This window comes from Harmonia axyridis, chromosome 1 (genome assembly GCF_914767665.1).
Source record: "Harmonia axyridis chromosome 1, icHarAxyr1.1, whole genome shotgun sequence".
NCBI classification, from domain to species: Eukaryota; Metazoa; Arthropoda; class Insecta; order Coleoptera; family Coccinellidae; genus Harmonia; species Harmonia axyridis.
This window is the reverse complement of record NC_059501.1, coordinates 85,696,915-85,722,654: the sequence shown is the minus strand read 5'-3', so window position 1 is coordinate 85,722,654 and position 25,740 is coordinate 85,696,915. Positions and strand designations below refer to the sequence as shown.

The 25,740-nt window shown below is 35.3% G+C and overlaps 3 protein-coding genes across 5 annotated transcripts; 1 reads left to right on the top strand and 2 right to left on the bottom strand.

Annotated features, from left to right (window-relative positions):
* Window positions 1–621: 621 nt before the first annotated feature.
* Window positions 622–12,033, bottom strand: LOC123671679 (synaptotagmin-16). 2 transcript variants are annotated; one of them, XM_045605641.1, is made up of 10 exons: window positions 11,755–12,033; window positions 9,705–9,911; window positions 7,091–7,358; window positions 6,754–6,862; window positions 6,369–6,599; window positions 6,049–6,157; window positions 5,833–5,990; window positions 5,395–5,567; window positions 4,936–5,077; window positions 622–1,282 (listed from the first exon to the last, which is right to left on the bottom strand). In XM_045605641.1, the coding sequence occupies exons 1-10, from the start codon at window positions 11,777–11,779 to the stop codon at window positions 1,082–1,084; spliced, it is 1,623 nt and encodes a 540-aa protein (XP_045461597.1). In that variant the 5' UTR covers window positions 11,780–12,033; the 3' UTR covers window positions 622–1,081. The 2 variants fall into 2 exon arrangements, with proteins under 2 accessions (XP_045461597.1, XP_045461598.1); XM_045605642.1 differs by lacking the exons at window positions 9,705–9,911; window positions 11,755–12,033 and adding an exon at window positions 8,094–8,228.
* A 2,247-nt stretch (window positions 12,034–14,280) lies between these two features.
* On the bottom strand, window positions 14,281–16,040 carry LOC123671678 (ADP-ribosylation factor GTPase-activating protein 1). 2 transcript variants are annotated; one of them, XM_045605640.1, is made up of 2 exons: window positions 15,003–16,039; window positions 14,281–14,945 (listed from the first exon to the last, which is right to left on the bottom strand). In XM_045605640.1, the coding sequence occupies exons 1-2, from the start codon at window positions 15,910–15,912 to the stop codon at window positions 14,611–14,613; spliced, it is 1,245 nt and encodes a 414-aa protein (XP_045461596.1). In that variant the 5' UTR covers window positions 15,913–16,039; the 3' UTR covers window positions 14,281–14,610. The 2 variants fall into 2 exon arrangements, with proteins under 2 accessions (XP_045461596.1, XP_045461595.1); XM_045605639.1 differs by having other exon boundaries at window positions 14,281–16,040.
* Window positions 16,041–16,811: 771 nt separating this feature from the next.
* LOC123671677 lies at window positions 16,812–22,885 on the top strand. Its single transcript, XM_045605638.1, has 4 exons — window positions 16,812–16,969; window positions 17,814–18,093; window positions 20,196–20,344; window positions 20,846–22,885. Exons 2-4 carry the CDS (start codon window positions 17,917–17,919, stop codon window positions 20,979–20,981), a joined length of 462 nt encoding a protein of 153 aa, XP_045461594.1. The 5' UTR covers window positions 16,812–16,969; window positions 17,814–17,916; the 3' UTR covers window positions 20,982–22,885.
* The last annotated feature ends 2,855 nt before the right edge of the window (window positions 22,886–25,740 follow it).

Here is a 25,740-nt window from a genome sequence, read left to right as displayed (position 1 = left end):
TTTATTTTCAAATTTATTTGGGTTATCTGAAATTATAAAAATTGAAGACATCTTCTGTATGCATCTTCTGTAGCACTATAGTTAAAGTGCAAGAAATTTCCATGATTTTTCAAGCGTTGAACGTTGTTCGTCATTCAACCTAGGTTCAAAATAGATAAAGTGTTCATTTCACGAAAACAGCATGAAAATCAACAATCTCAAGAATACATCAAATTAAAAGCTGAATAAATTTATGATACAGGTGCATAAGTATATCAGATCAGGGTGCTCTCAAAGGTGCAACTGCTGTAAAGACACCTATACACGTATAGCATATGTTATTTTTTGTTATATCTGCATTATCACCCAAAAACTGAACCTGAAAATCAATTTTAGATGTTCCAAATGAAATTTTTGGACTAGTGTTTGGTACATAGCAATCTTCAACACAGGGCGAGTTCGAATTATAAAGTTATCACGCTTTTTGGATCATAGAACAAGTATTATATTGCAGATATGATAAAAACTGTAATATAGGTACTCATAAAAGATTAAAGACTCAATTGCAACAATAAAAAATTATAATTAAAAATGCAGCATCAAACGAAATAAAAAAAGGAACAGGAGCTAAAGGAGTAAAAATAAAAGAATAGAACTTTATTTGTGCAAGAAAAAACAATGAAGAAACAATACGAATAAAAAACTAAGTTTCAATAAAAATCTAAGCGATATTAAAAAAAATTCTAAGAGATGCAATATGAAAAGAACTTAAAGTACGAGTTATAACAATAAAATAAAATTGCACTAAATGTCGAAACGTCAACGCTTGATCCTTCAGTATCCATTCCAAAGCGGAAAACCCTTCCAATAAACGTGAAATATAAAAAAAGGGAACCCTTGCAAGACACGGAATTATATCACAAAAATCACGAGATAAAAGTCCAGGCGAGGTGATCCAAACCTGGAGCCTGAACAAACCTAACCCCGGAACCGCGCCCAGAAGGGATGCAAGGCCGGAGTTCCGGGATCCACTTCCGGAAAAACCCTAGAATATACCGAATGGAAAATCAACCCTTGGCTCGATATGTGGAGTAACCCGAGGCTATGACTGCACCAGGACGTGCCATCGCAGGATCTGCTGCTGCTGGAACTCCTTCATGTCCATCCAGTGCGCCAGTTCTTCTGCGCCGCTTGAGTTCAAGCCTAGGCTGAACCAGCCGACCATCTCCTTCTTTTTTGCCATTCTCCTGCGGTTGTAGACTGATATCATCAGGGTAACGTCAGCTAGCTGAAAGAGGGCCACCTGAAATGGAAGGTAATATAAAGAAGAGTTAAGAATACGGAATGTAAAGGGTGTTTTTTTTAGAGCATTAGAACTATAAATTGCACTTAAACAACGATGGATCATTCGATTGACATGAATTTTATTTATCCGCAAGATAATCTTGTGGCATTACATTCTGAATATGATTTCTGGCATATGACCGCCACGGCTGGCTCGGATGTAGTCCAATCTGGACGTCCAATTTTCGATGCATTTTTCCAACATTTGTGGCTGTATATCGGCAATAACAAGGCGAATGTTGTCTTCCAAATGGTCAAGGGTTTGTGGGTTATCCGCATAGACCAATGAAATTACATAGCCCCACAGAAAGTATTCTAGTGGTGTTGAATCACAAGAACTTGGAGGCCAATTCACAAGTCCAAAACGTGAAATTAGGCGGTCACCAAACGTTACTTTCAATAAATCAATTGTGGCACGAGCTGTGTGACATGTTGCGCCGGCTTGTTGGAACCACAGCTCCTGGACCTCATGGTTGTTCAATTCAGGAATGAAAAAGTTAGTAATCATGGCTCTATACCGATCACCATTGACTGTAACGTTCTGGCCATCATCATTTTTGAAGAAGTACGGACCAATGATTCCACCAGCCCATAAAGCGCAGCAAACAGTCAGTTTTTTTGGATGTAACGGTGTTTCGACATACACTTGAGGATTAGCTTCACTCCAAATGCGACAGTTTTGTTTGTTGGCGTAGCCATTCAACCAGAAGTACGCTTCATCGCTAAATAAAATTCGCTTATGAAAATCGGGAACAACGGCAATCTCATTTTGGGCCTATTCGACGAATCTACGCCTTACTTGATGATACTAAGAACTAAACCTAAGAATTCAGTAGCGTTTATGCACTCTCTTGTTAGTTCTCAGTTAAGGCATGCGCACGTGCTATTTGTTCTATACTTTGATGTTTGACATTGATATTTATTGTGAAAAAATTAAATCAAATTTTTTCAAATACACCTAATACTTTTCATCGATGAACACGAATAAAGAACATAAAATGATAGAAACTGGTACTCGTTGATATTGAAATTCTATGCGACGCACGCACAATTTTATATTTTACCTGAGTTCTTAGTTCTTAGTTAACAGTTGGCCTGCTAGTGTTAGTTTTAGTTCTTAGGAAACTTGCATAAACGCCCTCTTTGATTTGTTAGCGTTCAATTCTTAGTTCTTAGTACTTAGGTTTAGTCTTAGTTCTTAGGACTGGTGCATATATCCACCATTAATGTAAAACCAGTTTTCTACAATAAAGCCTCGAATTTCGGAAAAAAACGGTGGAAGCAAAGTTGTACGCATATGTATTTTCCATACATAAAGTGTATCTCACTGAGTAGTTTATATGTTTCTTTTTAATTTAAAATTGTATTGGAAAAACCATAAAGGGTGGGCTCCCATCCAGATGTTACTCACGCCCAACGCTGCTTGCCCTCAACTACCCGAAAAACTCCATCTAAAATTTAAGCGAAAAAGAGGTGTATCTTCAAACATTCATCGAGTCCAAGGCGACATCGACTCTGCACAGAATCGCGTGTCTCGAATCGATAACATCGAAAAATTCGTAATAGGTTTCGTAAATAGCAAGCTTGTGGAAGTGAGTCTGTTCAACCCGAAACGACAGAAATAATAATGGGAGTTACTGTATTTCCAGGACAACATTTACGTTCACGTTAAGAGAGCTGCTAAGGTTAAATCACCTTAAAAAACTTGGTTCATCGGCTCGTCGGCTGCGTCAGCCTTGAGCGCAGTCCTACGGATGGCGCACATCGGACTTTAAAAGTCGAAGATGAATCATTTGAAATAACGACCATCTTCTACCACACTTCGACAGATCCGTTTTTGAAATAGACTAGTGGCGACATTTCGATGCCTTAGGACGTTTACACCGAGAGGTATTCACGCAAATTGAGAATTAATATGTTTTGCGGTTGAAGTATACAGGGTGGCTCAACTAAAATTCGTAGGGATTTTTGAGTAGAGATAGAGCGATGCGGTTTTTGCTATAGGGTGCTATTTTCCGATGAAACCAAAGATGCTACAGATAGATAAAGTCTAGATGTAATGGTTTCTGTGCTACAGGGTGATTTTTTAATGTTTCCATTTTCATAGATACAGGCTGGACCAGGTTTTTGTTGAATAAATTTGGCATCAGATAGAATAACTTTTTTCATGAAAAAAGTTCATATAATCATAAATCCTAGCAAGCTTCGTTTTCGAGATATATGATGTTAATGTTGCTTGTTGCTTTTAACTCTAGTATTATTACATTAATTGTTTTAATTTTAGGTATTTATAATGTGATAGGTATTTATAATGTGATAGGTCTTGATAATGTGATATTTCGAGTTAGGTAAGTTTCTCCTACCAAACTTATCCAGTGGCGTAGATCATTTTCTTATCGAAAATCTTTTTTTCGAAAAAATTGTTTGCTTCAAAAGTGGCAGCTACCCAGATAACGAAATCCGAGTCTTTATTGTAAATAACTGGTTATACATTTTAGATTCGAAGTATTGTCCATCGCTGGACACAACTTTATACCTGCTGGTCAGCCAGGCCGTCTGCTATTGACCTAAACAAGTGATAGTCCGAGGGAGCAACGTCTAGAGAATACGGCGGGTGAGGTAGGACTTCCCATTTCAACGTTACCAAGTATGTCTTGACCTCTTTCGCAACATGAGGCCGAGCATTGTCATACTGTAAAATAACTTATCATGTCTCTCGTTGTATTGCGGCCGTTTGTTCTTCAATGCTCGGCCCAAACGCATTAATTGCGTTGGATAACAATCTGATTGTTTTAGCCGGTTTTAACAACACATAATACACTACGCTGAGCTGGTCCCACCAAATACTGGGTATGACTTTGGAACCGTGAATATTGGGTTTGGCCGTCGATGATTTTCTGCGCTTGGGATTTTTTTAATGAACCCATTTCTCGTCTCCAATCACAATGCGATGAAGAAATCCCTTCTGTCTTTGCCTTGCAAGCAGTTGTTCTCAAGCAAACAAACGCCATTCAACATATCTCGGCTTTAACTCGTACGGCACCTAATTTCCTTGTTTCTGAATCATTCCCATTACTTTCAGGCGAATTGAAATGGGCTGTTGCGTCACTCCCAATGATCCTGCCAATTTTTGTCGCGTTTAACACGAGTCTTGATCAATTAATACCTCCAATTCTGTATTTTCGAAAAACTTCTCTCTTCCACCGCCATGCTGGTCAAAATCACCGTTCTTGAATCGTTGAAACCACTCTCGGCACGTTCTTTCAATGATAACCTCACCACAGATATTTGAGAGCATTCGATGAGGCTCAGCCGCAGATTTCTTCATATTAAGCAGAAAATTAAAACCTCTCGCCAATGACAAGAATTTTATGATGCAGACAGAAATCGACTAATATTTCGATGGCGTTATGTTTACAAATACCTAATCTTATTATATGACATCTACAATCTAATTATTCCGATTACCACTTACCGCTACAGCCATCTATTGTAAAACGGCAGAAGCAAAGTTGTACACCTAATTATTTTCAGTTTCTGAGACTCAAAGATTTGAATGAGCGTTAAGAACGCTGAAGGTTATCAAATTAACTAGAATCCTTCTGCACTCACCTGAAATATAAATGTTTCCTTGAAGAGAGGATTCGGTTGGCCTCTCCTCACTGTTGTTTTGCTGTGAGCCAATTCATGTCCAGTGCTGCTGACCAAATTGAGCTTGACGAAAGTATCTGGTGCTTTGTTGGCCGAGAAATTTCTAGAGGAATGAATTTCGGGTTAGGGAGATATACCTAGTTAGTTTCGAAGAATGGTTAAATTCCCAGCTTTTTAGCTGTGATCGGTTTTTTATCTGACGTTCCAAAAACTAATAAGATACGAAATAGCAAGAAATCAATAAAATGAAAGATTCGAAAATTGTAGTTATTGAATAAAAGTAATATCGATTTCTACTGAAAAAACAATAGTGTCCAAATGCAGAATGCAGTTCCGTCGAGTGCTTACAAATAAATAGGTATGGAGAAATACATCATGAAGAATATTTCAACTGCTTATATGAATATGATAGATATTCACCTGAAGTGTGAGCCTTTAACCACTTCAACCCTCAGTCTACCAGTGGTGGCATTGTAAGAAAGACCTAGTAGTAGTTCCGGAACACCACCATGTTGCATGGACAAAGAATGGGTAGACCCAGTGCTATCGGATCTTGTCAAGCTCATTACATCTCCACAACCAGTGGCATTGAGCTGAAAGTTGAAGACAACGTCAATAAAATGTTCCTAAAATAAATAAGAAAATTGGTCTAAAGAAGCGGTGAAGTCCACTCAAGTGTCTGACGCATTCCTTGAGAAAGCTTGTGGTCACAATTTCAAATAGTGACGATGCCCAGCGATGCTTGATCTAATTTTCTCTTTTGTCATATGAAATACCATAAATGTCTTTGGTCCACTTAAAATTTCATCAGAATCTAGAGAATACTTCCTGAGATTATTCCAGTAGATATCTACTCACAGAGGTGTTACAACGGGGCTCTAGGTTCAACCAGAAGTTGTTGTCCAGCTCCAGGTTGATGTTGGCAAAGCTTACCATCGCCTCGCCAATCAGCCTCTCTTTCCTCATTCTTTCACATCCATAGAGTCGAAGTCTTAATCCCATCGAATTCACGTCTTCTGCAATGAAATTCAGAAGTTTGGTAAACTTAAACTTTTCTTAAACGGTCAAAGTTACCTGGATTGATCCTATGTAGAAGAAAACTCTCCATGTACTGAGGGTTATCTCCAGTTCTGATCTTGGTTTTGAATTTCTGCTTTTTGCTGGGGAGTAATATGAGGCGAACCTGAGGGAAAACATAGAGTTAACATTTGTGGCTTACCTATATTCAATGGCAAGTGCTAGCAAATAAATCTGCTCTTATAATGAAGGCAAACTGAAAACTTTGAAGTTTGCTACTCCGTTTTTAGTTGCAGAGAAAAATGAAGAGATACATCTAAGACAGGCTTTTTTGTTCAGGTGTTCTAATGAATAATCTGATGTATTTTTGTAGTCACCTGAGTGTTTGTGGGTTGTCCACGTTCTCTACTGGGTAGATCTCTGGCTTGTAGAACATGAACAGTCATTTTTCTCATAGGTGCGTCATACTGCAGAGCTATCTCTAGATGTCCATGCTTGTAACTAATTGGAGTAGGTGATTCTACTTGGTGTTGGATTATGTTGTGGTCAGATATGGAGGTGCTGGGTAGGTTTGCTATTTCCATGTCATTGTTCATCATGACGATACACTGGAAGGCAAACAAATAAAGGACATTTCTAATGAAATGTTTTTGGGAGAACTAAAATCAGCTCCTGTAATATCTTTGATATTGGCGACAATGTGATATTTTTGTGGGTAGATTCTCTGTTTTCGATTAATTTTCGACGCAAGATGATACTCACATGTTTGTTGCTCTTAACGTCTATCTCCTCAAGAGTTGGAGACGTCTGACACTTTTTGTAGTCGACACCTTGGTTATCGATCTTGCTTTCCTTGATATCAGACGATGTTCTACAAAAAATTTCAAGCCTATTAATGAGAATAGTTCAAGTTTAATGAATAGTGGAGCTGCAGAATTTTGGTATTATAAAGGTATCGATCTTAAGCTCTGATCTACACTAAGCTTTTGGACTAAAGCACTTTTTTCGGTCCTACGAGCTACTGAGATATTCTCGCACGTTTTTGTCTACAGGATATGGCGAATGAACGGTTATGATACAGAATTAGAGAAACAATTACCTCGTATTCATATCGTCTGTGTGATGGACGTGTCTTTCAGTTGAGATTTCCTCATGTTTCTCGCCAACAGAGCTAGTGTTTGAGCTGCAACAGGAGCTGTTGCTACTGATGCCAACTCTTCCCTTCTCCACCAAAGATATCAGGTCTTGTTCTGGAGGGAAGAAAGGTGCGGCTGTTTCTTTGAGTGGATGAAGTGGTAGATCCCTATGTTGATTAGTGTAATTTTCTGAATCTGTGCGCCTATCTACCATATCAAAGGAATTTTTTGCTGGAAATTAGAATAAGGGTTGAAACTTCGATACAATGTAGGTTTTCTGTGGTTGTAACTCAGTAGTAAATAGTAGTGATACGAAGACTTCTGTAGAATTCAGTAAAGATTGTTTCACTAGGAAGTTGAAAACAATTTTTTTTACCAAAAAATCTCAGAAATGTTTGGCCCATTCGTATAAAATTTTGCAATGATATGAGACGAAAAAAAGAGTCATATAAAAATGAAGAATGTAATGAATGAACATCTAGCTTTGTCAGCGATCGTTCCTTGAAGAGATCGACTAGGAGTTCGCTAAAAATATCCTTTGGAAAATTTGATTTTCTGTTATTTTCAAATCAACTAATTCGATCAAGATGAAATTCTGCATTTTTATACAAACTGATAAATTGAAACTTCATAAAGAATGTCATGTTTTTTAGAATATTATATAGATAGTCTAACCGGAAATAATGATATGATGGATCACCTACGTATAATTCTGTGGTCTCCCCATGAATAAATGAGTGGAATTGGTGAACACAGTGTTTATAGAAACATCATGCATTGAACATATACCTAAATGGAGTGAAAAACATCACTTCTGAGAAATACGGTACCGCATTTCAAACACATTATTTCACAGTTTTGTATAATACAGTTAATTGTGTGATAGTTATTTTAGCAATTCGATGAGAGAATTATATCGAAATAACAATCTTCCGAACAATTGACAAGACAAAGGGTTTTCCTCACCTTTTTTCCGACAGCAAGGTGATAAACAGAAGAGATCCATTCGTTCAATTTAAAAATATAATTACACTCTACTCACTTCCACTTAATATCAAGTAACACTACTTTGTTTCGAGTAAATTCAAACATATTGAGATTTCCTGTTTGATTAGCCTTTTCCTTAGATGATTATAATTGATATGCCAGCATAAAACTTCCGCAAACAGACTATCAATAGAATAATAGGGTATACATATTGAAGCGATTGCGAAAATAATTCTATACTGCGAAAAAAAAATTTCCATTAGGAAAAATATGAATATATTTGATGTAGTAAAAAGAATTCCATTATTTTTCCAATAGATAGATTTAGTTACCTGAATCGCGCATTGTATATGTCCGATCGGGTTTCACTATATGACGTTAGAAAAATAAGATTTCGTACTACAAAAACTTTTGCGAGAGTTTTGTGACGTTAGAAAAATAAGATTTCGTACTACAAAAACTTTTGCGAGAGTTTTGTGATTAATTGACTCAGTTTTGTTTGAGCGGGCGCCAAAGATGGACACTAGCAAAGATAATATACAACATATTTCACAGTTTTTCATTAATTAAGGCGAAAATACGAGCCAGGTGGCTGGAAATGTAAATAGTGTACTGATACTGTAACAGCCAAACAAGGGCAATCACAAAGATACAACACGCACTGGAAGCCCAATTGTCAAAATATCAATAAAATCATGGGCATGTCGAGTGCGACCCTCATGTAAGCACTGTTTCGATTGCCTAAGAGCTAAATATTGCATAAAACCATTTGGAACCATTTACATAAGGCTAGTCTCAAGAAGAAGCTCGATGTATGGGTACCACAATAGTTAACGCAAAAAACCCTCATGGAGCGAATTTCAATCTGTGAATCGCTGCTGAATCGCGACAAAATCGATCCATTTTTGAAGCGGTTGGTTACTGGTGATGAAAAGTGGATCACTTACGACAACGTCAAGCGAAAACGGTCGTGGTCGAAACGAGGTGGGCCCGCAGAAACGGTGTCCAAGCTAGAAATGACGGTCAGGAAGGTTTTGATGTGTGTTTGGTGGAATTGGCAGGGAATTATCTACTATGAGCTGCTCCAGTATGGCACAACTGTTAACTCGGAACTGAACTGTTAACTCGGAACTGAACTGTTAATAATTAGACACTCTGAAGGAACCAAGCGCCAAGCGGCCAGCTTTGGCCAATAGGAGAGGACAACACATCGACAGAAGCTCTGGGAGCTTGTTTGAAAGGTTTTTATACATCCACCGTATAGTCCGGACCTGAAATCAAGTGATTGCCATCTGTTCCCGTCGATGGTTAACAATTTTGCTTGTGAAAAATTCACTTCAATTTTTGGCAATAGGGACGAGGCTTCTATGAGAGAAGCATAATGATATAACCTTCAAAATGACAACAAGTTGTCGAACAAAACGGTGCATATTTCACTTATACAAGAGACAAGAAGGTTAGTATCTGGATGAGTGGTCGATCTAATATAGATATCTAGCTTTTTAAACAGTGACTCTTGAAATTCAAGTTTTTGAAATGTGTGAACGTGCAATTTTACATCTTTTTACGTCTCTCGAAAGAACTACCCACCTAATTCATGTGCTGCTAGCTGCCTCGCAGAAGGCACTGGTGGGGGTGGTACGGACCTCAAAGACACCGGGGGGCAATTTTCGTCACAGCAGCTCATCCCGCTGACAGAGTTCCACCAAGACCTCCTGTTCCTTATGTAAAGAAGGAGCATCACCATCACCACGATTATACCAGCGAAAGTACCCAGCATGGTTACTCCACCAGCAGCTGTAAGATAATAGTTGTCAAATTATAATACTCATCTGATCATAAAATTTTTAAATAATGCTTCATTATTCGTCGGTTAAAAAAATTGCATTCACTAAAATTTTTTTTAACGGGTGTTTTTTTCGAGGTATATAAGTTTAAGTTGGCATTACTGTTCAAAATTGCCGCATTTGGAGTGAAGCTAATTCTCAAGTGTATGTCGAAACACCGTTACATCCAGAAAAACTGACTGTTTGGTGCGCTTTATGGGCTGGTGCAATCATTGGTCCGTACTTCTTCAAAAACGATGATGGGCAGAACGTTACAGTCAATGGTGATCGGTGTAGAGCCATGATTACTAACTTTTTCATTTCTGAATTGAACAACCATGATGTCCAGGAGCTGTGGTTCCAACAAGACGTTCCATAATCTCGTTCCACAATCGATTTATTGAAAGACACGTTTGGTAACCGCCTAATTTCACGTTTTGGACCTGTGAATTGGCCTCCAAGATCTTGTGATTTAACACCGCTAGACTACTTTCTGTGGAGCTATGTAAAGTCATTGGTCAATGCGGATAAGCCACAAACCCTTGGCCATTTGGAAGACAACATTCTCCGTGTTATTGCCGATATACGGCCACAAATGTTGGAAAAAGTCATCGAAAATTGGAAGTCCAGATTGGACTACATCCGAGCCAGCCGTGGCGGTCATATGCCAGAAATCATATTCAAAATGTAATGCCACAAGATTATCTTGCGGATAAATAAAATTCATGTCAATCAAATAATCCATCGTTGTTTTATTGCAATTTAAAGTTCTATAGCTCTAAAAAAACACTCTTTACTTCATCCACACCTGAGAAAGAGCCACGAAGTGCCGGGACACTCTGTATATTTCAATAGGCGTAAACTGTGAAAATTTCAGGATGGGATAAAATTGTTTTTTCCTGGAATGATAAAACTTGTAAACGTATAAAAAAATTGATTAAATTGATTGCACAAGGCAGTTGTGGTTTTAGAGAGTCTAGAAATGTTATTCGGTTCAAAGCACCTAGTAGACAAAACATTTAAATTAAATAACACAAAATTAATTTTCAGAAATATTTCAATATAAACTACAATTGTTTTGCCAGAAATGTGATTTCTTCATGTTAATTTTGAATTTCGACTGATACAAAACAGACTACTCAAATATAAAGGTGACAAAATTTGAACGTTGATCGAAAATTCATGAAAATTGAACTTCACAGGTAGGTACCTACATTGGACATTCACCCCCTGGATTTTCCAAATTATGGCAATGATTCCTTTTTATTTGCCAAATAAAATAGAAGTACAAGATTAATACTGTTAGAAGATATTTCAATGAATAGATTTAATTCCCAAAATATGAATAAAATAATGTGAACTCATCCTCATTATTGTATATCTTCAAATAGTTTTGAAATCCCAGGCGACGAATGTTCAAACCTGTGAAGTTTTTTAAGCCTTTTTTCAGATTTCATGGATTTTTCGATTAAATTTTATTACCTATAGGAGTGGAAATGTAAAATAAACATGAAGAAGCCAGTTCTGTCAAAACAATTGTAGTTAACATGAAAATATTTGTGGAAATTAAATTTCTATTTTATTTCATAATGAATTTCCATGAAATGAGGACGGGATTCATTAAATATGTAACTCATATTGTTCGAAAAAACAATATTTCAAGTAAAACCCGTATTACATACCATAATAGCGACAAACATATGAAACCTTCCATCCCAAATCAATACTTTTCACGCTGCGAAGAATGCAACGTAGAACAACCATCCATAACCAAACTTGCAACCCTTAAACCTCCAAAAACCCTCAAATCTCACCTTTCAGATGATCCGTGATCAACATCCCTGCTTCAAAACATTGCCTCTTCCATCAAACTCAACATCACACTCAAAATACCACAATTTTTCAAAGTTCTCCTTCACCTTCCTGCAGATTTCCACTAAAGCCGAGTTTCCCCGCATTTTCCACAGTCATCCTATCGAGTTTTCACGGGAAATTGGACGTCATCGTCAACGTGTTTTGATTTTTTTTGTCAGGTCGCTCACACAGCAGGACATTGAAATCTGGCGTTCTCCGAAAATTGATAATGGTAACTGGCGCAGAGGAACCCTTGGTGCGCAGGTGTCGCGGCCTCGAAACCGGGTGGCCCTAGTCGCAGACGAGGGTGCAACACCACCCTGGTTTACTCTTGAAAATTGGTTCATTCATTTATGAATTTTGGACGAAGGTCATCATCAGCAGGATTAATTTTTCAGGGGACTCGGTTGGTAGACTTTTTTTTTGTTTGATGGGACTTGGGACGTGTGTGGGTTCATGAATTTATTATAAAAGACTGGGTATTTTCGTGTTTCAACCCCTAGTTTAGACATCTGGTCTGTTGGGTAAAGAAATACATCGATAAATTTCTGATATGATTTGTATTTATAGGGTTGGAAGGAAGTAGGTCAAGTTGTGACTGTTTTTGTCTTTTATTCACTGTAATATAAACGTGACATTTGTATAAGGGGTTGTTTTTCTTCTTGTCACGTGAAATTCTCCGGAAAATACGTTCAAGAATTGATGGTAAAAAATTAACAGGTTGTGTTAATCAAAATTTTTTTATTTTATAATTGTTGATGTTATCATCTTCAAAGATATAATATCAATCTTTGAAAAACTGATTTATTATTAACACTTATATTTCTCAGAAAGAACCTTGATTATCTTAGTCAGGCAATAAAAGGAAATGTAAAGGACTGAATAATATCTACTCAGAACATTAAATACATAGGTATTCAAATCAGACACAATAATAAAATGAAAATACAATATACGATATTATTTAAACAGCCAAAATCCACTAAAAGAAGAACATCACAAATTCACATTATGAATTATTAATTATAAATATCATTTGAACAATTCAAATTAGTAAAAATAAAGGGTTTCCCAATAAGAGTTTCCTTTTTGATATTTTTAGAGGAAACTAGTATATTTGAATATTTATTTTCTGGGTATTCGTCAACACTACGGTCTACTTCAGCAACAATTTTCTTAGTTGTTCTCAAAGGACGCACACGGTTTAGATTCTTCGCATCTTCTACTTGTCCCAACACCTCAAATTTTTCCACCTGCTTCACTATTGCCGGCCGAGAAGGTTCTTCACGACAAGCCAACTGTGATTCAGTTTTGAGAACTGTGACTGCAACATTTTTTCCATTTTTGTAATGAATATTAACAATTCCAGTACATTATTGTTGAACGTGTATCGTTTCATTTGTAACAATTGCGTAAGTTTTACTCCTAAAATGTCAAAAGATGACAACTTCAGAAGTGACCAAAAGCCAAAATAAAAACCTTTATATTAATATTTATTGTACGATGGAGATATTCTGGGCTCAAACAAGAAACAATGAACCTTATAGAAAATTTCGCAATGTTTTTGAATCTAACATTCTTTTGATTGAAATCTGGTTCTAAAGTTTTATAAGACCGTCAAAGAAGTGACTAGTCAAGTTCAATAAATTTCATAGCATATGAGATCTTTTGATCTCAAATGGATTTTAGGTTGGTAATGTAAAAAATAGGTATTTTCGAAATATGCATATAAGAAAAAAGTCCTCCGTTTATAAATCCAGGCTGTAAGGTGGCTATCGAAGTAATTCTCATCATCTGACAACCCTCTTTTTAATATCAGCTGTTAGCACAAACATTTTTGTGATATTGTTTTAGCTGTAGTTCCGTCTCCTCATACTTCGTCTCTAGCATTTTATTCAAGGCACATTTATGACACTAGTGGACAGGCCTATGTAAGTCACTTGAATTCCTAATTGATTATTGATCCAATTTATATTACTGAAATATTCAATGAGATAAAAAGGAGAGCTCACGCAAATGTTAAATATTTCCTTATATATCCAACTCATACTTATACAAATTATATAACTATTAACATTAAAATTTCACAAAGTAAAAAAATTTTTTTGAGCATCCATTAGATTTTTTCAATGGGTTGGTGCTTTTTCTGCTTTCGCAACATTTATTGTTTTCTGTTATAGTATAAGACTTCAGGTAAAATGCTTCGAAACCTTTGATGTACTGAACACCTCAATAAATTTCAGAATTTTTTCTATAACTTCTATAATTTGAAACTTCAAGAGACCAATTTCGATTATTTTCTTCTTATAGGAAAAGAAATATTCCCTTGAATTTAAATTACTAAATATATGAACAATTATCAAAAATCAACTATGTATTTTATCAAACTTTTTATATTTATCCGTTTCATAAACTAAATTTTTGTCTTATTTGGAATTCATTCAAGATTTTCAATCTTTGTCATAATAATAATCTACCCATTCAAATCAGATTTCAGTATTTATTGTTGTATATTTCTCAAATTTACATTTTTAAAAATAGTTGACACATAGAATAAAATTAATAATCTCTTAAATCAATTTCCTCCTCATAATAGTCCAAAGAACACATCAATGATATCAACAATCTTTATAGAATCGCAACCATCATAAGAACCTCCTAAATCATAATAGACTAAAACTTCGGTTGAACAAAGACAACGATCAAAAGTATAATATAAAATTGATGTTTACGTATAAGTTATATATTGTCTATTAATTACACAGATTTTGAATAATTCTAATAAATGCAATAAATTGAGAGAGAGAGAGGTAACATCACTTGTTCAAACTCTCCCACAGTTCGTCGTCTCCCCACTGGTCGTTCCATTGGCCTTTCTTCTTCTCTTTGCTTTTGTCGCCTTTCGAAGATTTCTGAGCCTCGGTAGGAGATCTTACATTACTCTGGGGATCGGTGAAACCGGACTGATAGCTCTGATGCTCATCGCTTTGGTATTTGAAGCCTTCCCAATCGCCGCTCTTGGGACTGGAAGCTTTGGACCCCTGCTGACTGCCGCAACTCCAGTTGTCTTCTCTTAAGTTACCGCTACCGAAGAGCGAAGAATTCTCTCCAGGAGATGAAACGTTGCTGCCGTTAACCTGCCCGTAGTTCCCTGAATAAAAATCATTATTTGTATTATTAGAGGATTCGTTTTTCCAACTATTTTTACCGAGTTCTCCCATCTTGTGCGCCAATCTGTTGACTTGAGTCCCCATGTCTTCAAGCAGACTTCCTTCCCTCACTTTTTCACCTACATGAGCACCAATATCCACCACTTTCTGCGTTGCTATACCTCCGTATTTGACTGCGTTCTCTGTGGCTTTACTAGCGATCTTTGTTGCGGATGAAGATAGGAATGACCAGCCACTGGCAAGAGATGAAATTGCAGTATCTACAAATTCTTGGGATTGACTCCTAGGTGGAGCTTCCATCGTATAACCGAACCCACTGTACTTCCCTCCTTGGGAAGGTGGTAAATCGCTTCGTCTACTAGCATTTTCTACTTGTTTCCTAGAGAAAAAAGCCTCTTTCTGGTCTTTAATATCACCTGCATTGTATGAGTTCTGATATCCTCCTTGATAATTATCATAAGAATTTTGATAACCACTTGATACCGAATTATTTGATTCACTCTTTCGAATATTTGGGCTTGAGGTAGATGTTACCAGACCTGGGGAATAGTTCTGAGCAGGGGATTTTTTGATATCCCAACTTTTACCTTGAGCAATAGCCGAGATTTTATCTCGGTAAAGTGCAGCAGCTTTAGTGTTGTATTTTTGTTGTATTGGCCATCTATCATCATAATCCGGTTGAGCTTCGAAGAACACTCTGGCGTTTCTGTTACCACCAACTTTCATCTTTTCTAGTTCTAAATCTTTCCATTTGTCCATGGTAACGGATCTTACGAACGATAAGTGAACTCCTAAGCTCCTGTGTTTCCCAGAGCATTCTAAACATATCCATATACCATATGTTACAGAAACCCACTGGGGGTTATGAGTGCCACATTCGAAACATTTATCGTTTTCATCATGGGGTTTTAATTCCTGTAGTACCCGACGAGTCCTAGGGCTAGCCATTTTTACAATTCACTATTAAATCACTATTTACAAATTCATATTGATAAAACTAAAATATTCTAATAGGAGCAGATTCTACCTTCCAATATCGATTCTTCTGTTTACGTGTCCTGTCAAATCGAACACAGATATTTTGACGTTAAAAGTTGTCAAGTGGAACAAGAAGTTTTTTTGCGACTATCCCAATTTATTCGATCGAGAATGATGTCATACTGGTATGACATCATTCAATCTTCTGATTGAATATGATAGATTTTTCTGGAAAAATCTATCATATTCAATCAGAAGATTTTATTTTACATGATCTTGCCAACTTTTGAATAGACCCAACGTACTTCAAGGATATGAAACTATTGAAGAATTGGTTGAAAATAAGCTGAAAATAATTTTGGAATTAAATCCCGTTAATTTTGAATATTGTGTATGATCAAATCTTTATATTCATCAAATATGTATTAAGTTAAGATATACCAAATAATTTATGATTTTATGTATCATTGAAATACGAACAGGTAATTGATTCAATCGTTATAATCAGCATTGATATTTTATAGTTGTCGAGTATTGATTAATAAGGGTTTTCTCTCCATTCTTTAATGAATGAATGAATGAATGAATGAGCTATGTCAACGAAATTATTGATTTTCAGAGCTCCATATATATGAATGAATCTGTAAAGAAGGAAAACGCCATCTATGTGAGAATAGCTTAAAAAATCACAGTTTCTACTATTAAATGTTATACACATTAATATCATCTTATTGAGATTCATTCAAAATTCTTATGTAAATTCTTCCAAGAAAATGACAAAAATAAATACTACTCGCGTAGAAATGGCTTGAAAAGCATTCAGATCAATTTTAGCTTGCAGCGCCACCTTTACAATCGGTAAATACTGAATTGGGCTTGAGGGTTTTTAAATAATCGATACTACATAATATAACCCAGTTTTTCCCAAGTATTTCCAGTTTATATCCTGCTAAATCGGCAAATATACAACAGCTTTTGCTAAAAACCCCTCGTTATTTTTGGAATTCCCTTACTTTATATATTAAGGGTGAGTTTATCAACATTTCCTATGCTTGTAAATGATATTTTGTGTTTGGGGATGGGCAGGTATTGAATTGTTTATTTTCTATTGAATATTTCATTAGAGGTGATATGTCAACATAAGGAATATCTAAAAAGTAATGAGTAATATTCGAAAAGGGAAGAATTGTGTGTTCCTCATTTGTTTGCGATTATCATGAAAGTGATATTTACGTGAAAAAATTGAATATGATTGCGCCATATTTTTGACTACTAACTATACTCTCAGTTTATCGTGAACGATTTTCAATATTTGAACAGCAGGAAAATAATTGCTATAATTTGAGTTATCTGCAATATGTCATTTGTCATTGAATGATAGGAATTCAATATTTTCTTTAAGGGAGGAAAAGCAGAATGAGGCACAACAAAATTGTATATAACACTCAAATTGATTTCATTTGGAACATCCTACACAAATATACCTACTTATAACTACTCTGAATGGAAGTTTTGATGTGGTTTTTGTGGATTATTGTTGATATATCTCATTGACCTTCATTCCTAAAGAATCACAATACAATAAATTCAACGACAACAACATAAAGAAAATGTGTACAGTAGCGCATCCACCACATAAATTATTGTAATTAGTTACGATTAATCCAGAAATATCTGATGCAATTTTTATTGTTGAAATAAGTTGCTACATTACCCTGATATTTTTTAACATATGACGAATATCATAACATGAATATTAAAATCGAACAGGAATACATTTGCGAATAATCTGTAGCTTAGCGCATCCACCATATATTTATTATACATTATATGAAAATATACGAATATCAATATCCAGAACTTTCTTTCAGAAAAGACTGAAAGCCATATCTAAGAACCAACAATATCATCTGAAAAACTTGCTATTATTGCCCATAAAAACTTAAGCTGGCGCCCTTAGACTCCAAAAAAGCAATGTCGAACTTGTCTATTCGAAGTTCGGATAATATATCGATGGAATCCGACAACGAATCTAGCATTCCTGGGGACGATCTGCCGGAAGACATCTTGGAAGCTGCCGAGATAGCCGGAAACGACGACGATGTGCCTTGCAGCCCACCGCCTCCCTACGACTATGTCTTAGAGGAGCAGGTATGTCTTTTAAATTTTTTTCCATAAAATTCGAAATAGCTCGATCTTTTTGACAGAAATTATTGTAGATCCGTATTCGATATACTTAATTACTGCCTCTGTCGGATTTTAAAACCATAATTTTGTTCTCCAAATTTGCCCAAGGTTTTTCCGAAAAAATCAACTGATTAAAATTCGAATAAGAAAAAATTGAATACCTTTTTGTTCCCACCTAGAAAAAAATCAGAATATCTCAGTTTTGGGGTGTGTGAGGAAGTATTCAACATAAAAAATTTTTCAAGATATAAATTCTTTTTGGCTTATTCGACAAGAAAAAAGTTTTGAACCATAATTCTTAGGTCAGGCTTAATAATTAGGGGTCTTCATGGAAGGAACTGATTGTAAATAGAGATTTAGCATGAAAAATTCTTTATACTATCAAATTCTGAAGCCGATCTGAAACCATTCGTTTACAAATTCGAATTATCTCAATTTTTGCCAATCTGATCGTCAGAAAATTCTTCATGACTTGAGATCAATTTTTTTCGAAATATCTCACAGAACACAGTATATCTCTGTTGAGAATTCCTTCTAGAAAATATTGATTGCAGACTGGTATTCAGCATGGAAATTCCCTTTATTTGATCAAACATTTTTTTCACAAATTTATCAAAACATACATAAACGTATTGGATGGATGCGCATTCAGATAGCGTATTCATCAAAATTTAAATTTTGGAATTGATTTCCGACATCTAGAGTCAGTAGCTTAAACTAAGTTGTTGTAGTGACGTACATGTTACAGGATTCTTAAAGTGAATGGCAGCTGGAATTGTCAGTTCGATTAAGTGTGTATAGATGGCTCAAATGCAAAATCCCTACTGAATTGAGTTTTTGAATTATTTCAGAATGATCTACATTATTAATGTGCCACCAGTACAGGCTGAGTGCATACACCCATTAAATTTATAATTTCTCTTCCCTCAATCACAAGGATTAAAGTTCATTTTTTGAAATGATATCCATTCAAAGCCTTTGAAAATTTTCCCAAGAGATTAAAAAAAATCGATTGAGGCGTTTATGACTATGCCTTAATTTAATTGTGAAACTAACCCGACCATTATGTACTTATTTAAAAGGTGTTTTTTTTAGAGCTATAGAACTTTAAATTGCAATAAAACAACGATGGATTATTCGATTGACATGAATTTTATTTATCCGCAAGATAATTTTGTGGCATTACATTTCAAATATGATTTCTGGCATATGACCGCCACAGCTGGCTCGGATGTAGTCCAATCTGGACGTCCAATTTTCGATGACTTTTTCCAACAGTTGTGGCCGTATATCGGCAATAACACGGCGAATGTTGTCTTCCAAATGGTCAAGGGTTTGTGGCTTATCCGCATAGACCAATGACTTTACATAGCCCCACAGAAAGTAGTCTAGCGGTGTTAAATCACAAGATCTTAGAGGCCAATTCACAAGTCCAAAACGTGAAATTAGGCAGTCACCAAACGTGTCTTTCAATAAATCGATTGTGGCACGAGTTGTGTACATGTTGCGCCGTCTTGTTGGAACCACAGCTCCTGGACATCATGTTTGTTCAATTCAGGAATGAAAAAGTTAATAATCATGGCTCTATACCGATCACCATTGACTGTAACGTTCTGGCCATCATCGTTTTTGAAGAAGTACAGACCAATGATTCCACCAGCCCATAAAGCGCACCAAACAGTCAGTTTTTCTGGATGTAACGGTGTTTCGACATACACTTGAGGATTAGCTTCACTCCAAATGCGGCAGTTTTGTTTGTTGACGAAGCCATTCAACCAGAAGTGCGCTTCATCGCTAAACAAAATAAAATGGACGTAGTGCGCAATACATATTCCGCACAGAACCATTATTTTCGAAATAAAATTGCACTATTTGCAAGCGTTGTTCAGGCGTGAGTCTATTCATGATGAATTGCCAAATCAAACAGAGAATAAATCATTTGACAGCTGTTAAATCGGTCGTCATCTTGAACAGTAATGCCAACTTAAAGTTATATACCTCGAAAAAAACACCGGTTATATAGTTCATTTACCAAACCATTATATTATGATTTTCTCAAATCGCAGTGTACTGACTACCCCTACTGTGAAGATGAGGAGAATGTAGCATCCACGCCTACAAATGGACCAGTGATAGTGCACACCTCGAGCAAAGAGTTTTACAAGGCTGTGGCAAAACAGTTCGGTCTAACTTGTAAAATGTCTGACGACTGCAGGTGAGCACCCTGTATATTCCTTACTCTGTTTGAAATATAGGTTCATTATTAGAAAATGTTGTGATTTAGATCACAAACCAAGTACCTAAAGGTTTTTCTTTTTATTGAGATAATTAACCTTTTGTTGAAAATAATGAATTACAAAAAATTTTTTTACTTTTTCGTCGATAACGATTGCAGATGCGGAAAACCACAAAAGATAAAAAAAAATTATGAAGAAATAAAGAACACATTTCTTATGTTAGAATCCATCAGCGGCGGACTACAAAAAAGTTTATGAGACAAAAAAGAGTTTGACCCCTGAAAAAATATCTCCCTACAGATTGTTACAATCACTCGTCATTCTGGATGATGTGAACACTAAAACGTAACCTATATTCCAAATTTCATTACAATATCTCAAAAACTGAAATAGCTATGCAGAAAAAACCGAAAAAATCTCGAAATTTTAACACTCTTAGTCGTATTTTGAAGATTACATTGTTTTTTCTTGTTATACAGATGTTGCGAGTGCCAGAGTCGTTACTTTGACTATTCAGAAAGAACCGAACACGAAAAATCTGATGGTGGACTAGGTGCTGGTACGCCAATGTTTATCAACGAAGCTATGCAAGGAAGTGTTTGCAACATTCTGTAAGGAACGAAAAATAAGTCAAAAGGTGATTGGAGCATACGCTTCAGAAGTCAAAGCAGAAAAAAGATTATTTTTGGAGGAGTATGTCTAATTATTTTCTTCACCAGGGCGAATGGAATCGAATATTTACCTTTTTATACACAATTTCTTTGGTTAATACAAATGATTGATATTTCTATCGAAAATAAATAACAGTTTTTTAATTTCATTTTTAAAATTGATCAATTACAATTGTATATTCAATTGGAAGTTTCATTTTAAAAATTTCATTTATAAAAGTGTCAAATCTGAAGCTCCTGTATAGCCAAAAATTATAATTTATTGAATAAAAGAGTGAAAAAATAAAAACTGTTAATTCATTTTCGATTCGAAATGAATTTTCATCAAGTGAAGATCGGGTCAATCAAATACTTTGTTTCTTTTAGTTGCAGGAATGTTTCATTCTCTCTGGTTCTCTATGAGAAATTTGGTAAAAAAATATTGTTGTTATTCAATATAAGTATAAATTATATCTCTTAGCGTGATTTCAGAGTTGAGGGACATTATTTTTTTACCGATTTTTCTTTGATTTTAAATGTACCATACACGTAGATCAAATTAACAGGAATGTCAACAACTATGAAGCGGAATTTTACACTAAGAAATTTTTTTTTGTCTAGATACATATAGTCCGTTCAGTAATTATTTACATCCCGGAAGGCTGTGGAAATTCGAAATTAATGGTAATGGTTCATTCGATAACATCTTCATTTGCAGAATTCGGGTTTGTATCGTGAATTATTTTCCACAGCTGCTTGGGATGTCAATATTTCCTGAACGGACTATAAACATTCATTTCATATTTTTTTCTTCGATATTTATGTGAAAGACCAAAAAATCATATTTCATTATTCTAATAATTTGGCATTCTTATGGTTACTTCGATTTGGTTATATTCAACGTGTATAATGGCAGAACTGTCTACTATATAGCTTTAAAAGTATGAAATCTAATATACTTATCACTGTCTATGTGTCTAAAAAAAAGAATAAATCGTATTTTAAAGTATCCCAATATGATGGGAACCACTATTAATAGTTTTAGACTTTTATTTTTGTTCATGTGTTATCGAGATATGTTGACTTCAATTCTTATTTTTGTGTAGATATGCACATTGTTTGTGAAAGCACACAATATTTTTGGTAGTTCTCGTATTTTGTAAGCGTTATGTTTGTATTTTTGTTATGTCAGTCAGCAATCTGTAAAATCCAAGAAAAACGAATTTTGAGCTGAAATTTACCTCAATAGGGTAACAAGTGTGTGAAGCTAATCGAATTTCAATGAAAAAAAAAATAAACATCACTGAAAAACTAATCATCATTCTGGATTACAGTTGTACTGTGACTCATTGTTTCACTATTATTTTGTTACTGTTTTTGAGTGTTCATTAGTTTTTTAAGGAAACTGTATACTTCGAATTTTAATTATTATTTGAGTGGACTTCATGATGCCTTCAAACTCATTTACAAGTTATTTTATAAATATTTTAGAAAATGAATGTATAGGTGGATCAAATAGTTTGTTGTTTATTCTTTCTTATTCGATCCCTTTCTTTCATTTTCCTTATTTACGACTATGGTGATGAGGTTTAGGACAATGATATTCTCAACATTCAGAATGATTTATTCAGTTCATATATTACATTCATAAAATCAGATTATCAACTGGTATAAGAATCTTTCGAAATCCAACATAAATATTTCATGTTTCCATAGACGTAGGTACAGGGTGTTTCACGTAAGCGGGTCACTGGATTTTGTGGCTTATCCTTTGAGCAATATTGAAAAGTGACCTATTCAAATGAAGAAACCATTGGTGAGGATTTGTCTATAGACCTTCTCATTTTGAAAACCAGTAAAATTTGCAAAACATTTTTTTTTTGCAAAACGGTTTTTCCTCAATAAGTTTCAATGATAGTTCGATAGTTTTCCAATAACTAATTTTGATAGCCCGTGAAAAATACTATCATATTGATGGGTCACTTTTCAATTTTGCTTGAACGATAAGCCACAACATCCGGTTACCCATTTACGTGAAACACCCTGTACATCTTAAACGTTATAGTATAGAGTACCCAAGATAGTATGTGCTATAAAATCTTTGAATACCATCGAGTTTTTCGTGATTTATTGAAAGTTTCATAGATGGAGAGTCACTTTGTCGACACAAACCTGTACAGAGTGTCCGATTATAGATCACAATATATAGATACGTTTTTATTTAAAAAACATCAAAGAAATTGTCCGACAAAAACAATATTCAACACGAGATTTCACTTTGGAGGGACACTCTGTAGAATAGCCTGGAAAGGAAACGTGGAAAATGATTGATCGAATTTGGTTCTCTTTCTCAATTCTAATTGCGATACGTTACCATACATTTTTTCAAGCACAAGTTCCTTCATATTTCTCATTACAGAATGAAACGTAAGTCTCGAAGAATTAAGTGCCAAAGCAATGATATTTCTTTTACTAGCTGAGTTTTGAGCTGTCAGTGAATAATTCAGAAATTTTTTCGAGTTAAGATTATCACAAAAACGTTTTTGTTACGTTGAAAAATTGTTGACCAATTTTTTATCCACTGACATTCGATTTGTAATTGTTGAACATGGTCGTTAAATGAATATTTTTCACATTTTTGGAACACTTAAAATTTGATTTGGGAAATCACATTCCTGATAAAAAGTATGTAGTGGATTTTACCAGATATTAGTTAGAAAAAAAATTAATACATTCTTCTAATGGAAACTGTGACCTCTCTTCTCTGAAAAGAAGGCGGAAACTTTTTTTATTAGTATTAAAATTTATAGATATTCTCATGACATATTCACCGAAAACAAACATATCTTTGGTAAAAAACGTGAGGTGTTCCAGAGGAATGTATGTTTGGCACACTGATTTTCTAGCTATTGTAGTAGCACGTGTAAAACTGATGCAAGTTCAAGTTTGTCCAGTTGTTCCTATTTTTGTCATGAGTTCGAAAGATCTATGTCAAAATCTTTCAAGTTCCTCAATATGCTTCGTTAGCATAAGTTCATATGCCGATGCGTTTCCAATTATAATATTTCTCTAATTGCCTTCACCTGGTTAAATCCCATTCATGGTTCTCACCATCGTCTTCAAATTCTTCTTCTTCTTCTTGCAGTGCATCTCCTATCGGAGGTTAGCTATCATCACAGCAATCCGGACCATGTTGACTGCAGCCCTGAACAATTGAACACTACTACAGTTAAACCAGTCCCTCAAATTCTTCATTGTGGAGTATTTTCCCTGATCAGATCTGCGCTATATCTTCTGAATAAAATAATAATACCAAGGGTGTAATTTACCTAAATCTGATCATTCACAAAATTGTGACCACTTTTCATTCCTATGATTTATTTTGAATGTAAACATGCTCAATGTCTGATAATATCAGGAGAACTTATCGGACGTCTAATGAATTAAAAAAGAGTTCTTGGCTCCTAGATTTGGTCCGTATTTCTCCTCTTAGATTCCAATATAAGTTGATTGAAGTTCCAAATTCTTCTGGATACACCTCAAGACATACGAAAAGTCATATACATATGTAGGTTATGTCTTATTTCCGACTCTCTTAGGTCTCTCTGAGATATCAACGAAGCTCAGAGTTCGAGCTAATTGGAGATAAGAGACGAGAATGAAGAAACAACAATCAATATCTTATGCATCGATGCTGTAGTTTTTCAAATACAAGATTTATCCCTGAAGAAACACGAATAGAGGATATCCCAGATAGCAAGGGATCCCAAACTGCCTCCACTTCTTCCATTACAGCTAAACCCAGCACCAATCACATTATGAAATACGTCTCCACTAGCTTTTTCTTTTTCATTTAAATGAGAAGTTTTTTGGCACATTGGTAAGTATTGAAATCTTCAAGGAAAAATAGTATGCAGTAATTTGATTGGAAATGGTTTAAGTGGTGGGAGTAGTTTCAGACCCCTTGGTAGATATTTCTGTAAATTTGTGTAAGTAACTTTTAGTAGATGTGTAGACGACAAAATTGTTGTTGAAACGAGTCGTTGAAGTCTTATAAAGGTTCTTTGGATTAGGGTGTGTTTGCTACAACTTCATTATGACATTATGTCCATTGTGTAAAAGGACAGGAGCTCCACCTAATAAAGAGTGAAGTTCATCAAGGAGATCAACAATTATCTTCTGAAGACAGCATGATGTTATCTTCTTTGTATTTTTTCAGTTACATATAGAGAAGAGCGATATTTCACGAACTGTGATTTAATCACTGATATCAGCATGTCACAGGTAGTCACGGTTCCGAAAAACGAATACAGAGCGTGACGGGATCACAGTTTGAACATTTCACAGATCTTTTCAGGGCATATCATCGTCCGTTGCAATCGTAAATTATGAAGGCAGCCTGAACTGCTTCGGAACCTTTTTCGACTAACATAATTGCATATTTTTATGACAATCTCAGCATCGTAGGCAACTTCGCCTGCATTAGGAAGTATTTTTGTAGGACTAGTTAAACAATAAATACTTGCTACAAACAAATAATAACTACTGAATTACTGCATAATTGGTGGTGGCAATAAAATTCTAATTTTATGCTTATCTTTGATAAACAACCCCAGAGAAATTCTTTCTATATTGAAGTTGCCGACTGGAGCAATAAATGGTACTCTGTATTATAAAAAATAAACGAAAACACGTCAGAGACATAATCATAATAGGCGAAAGAA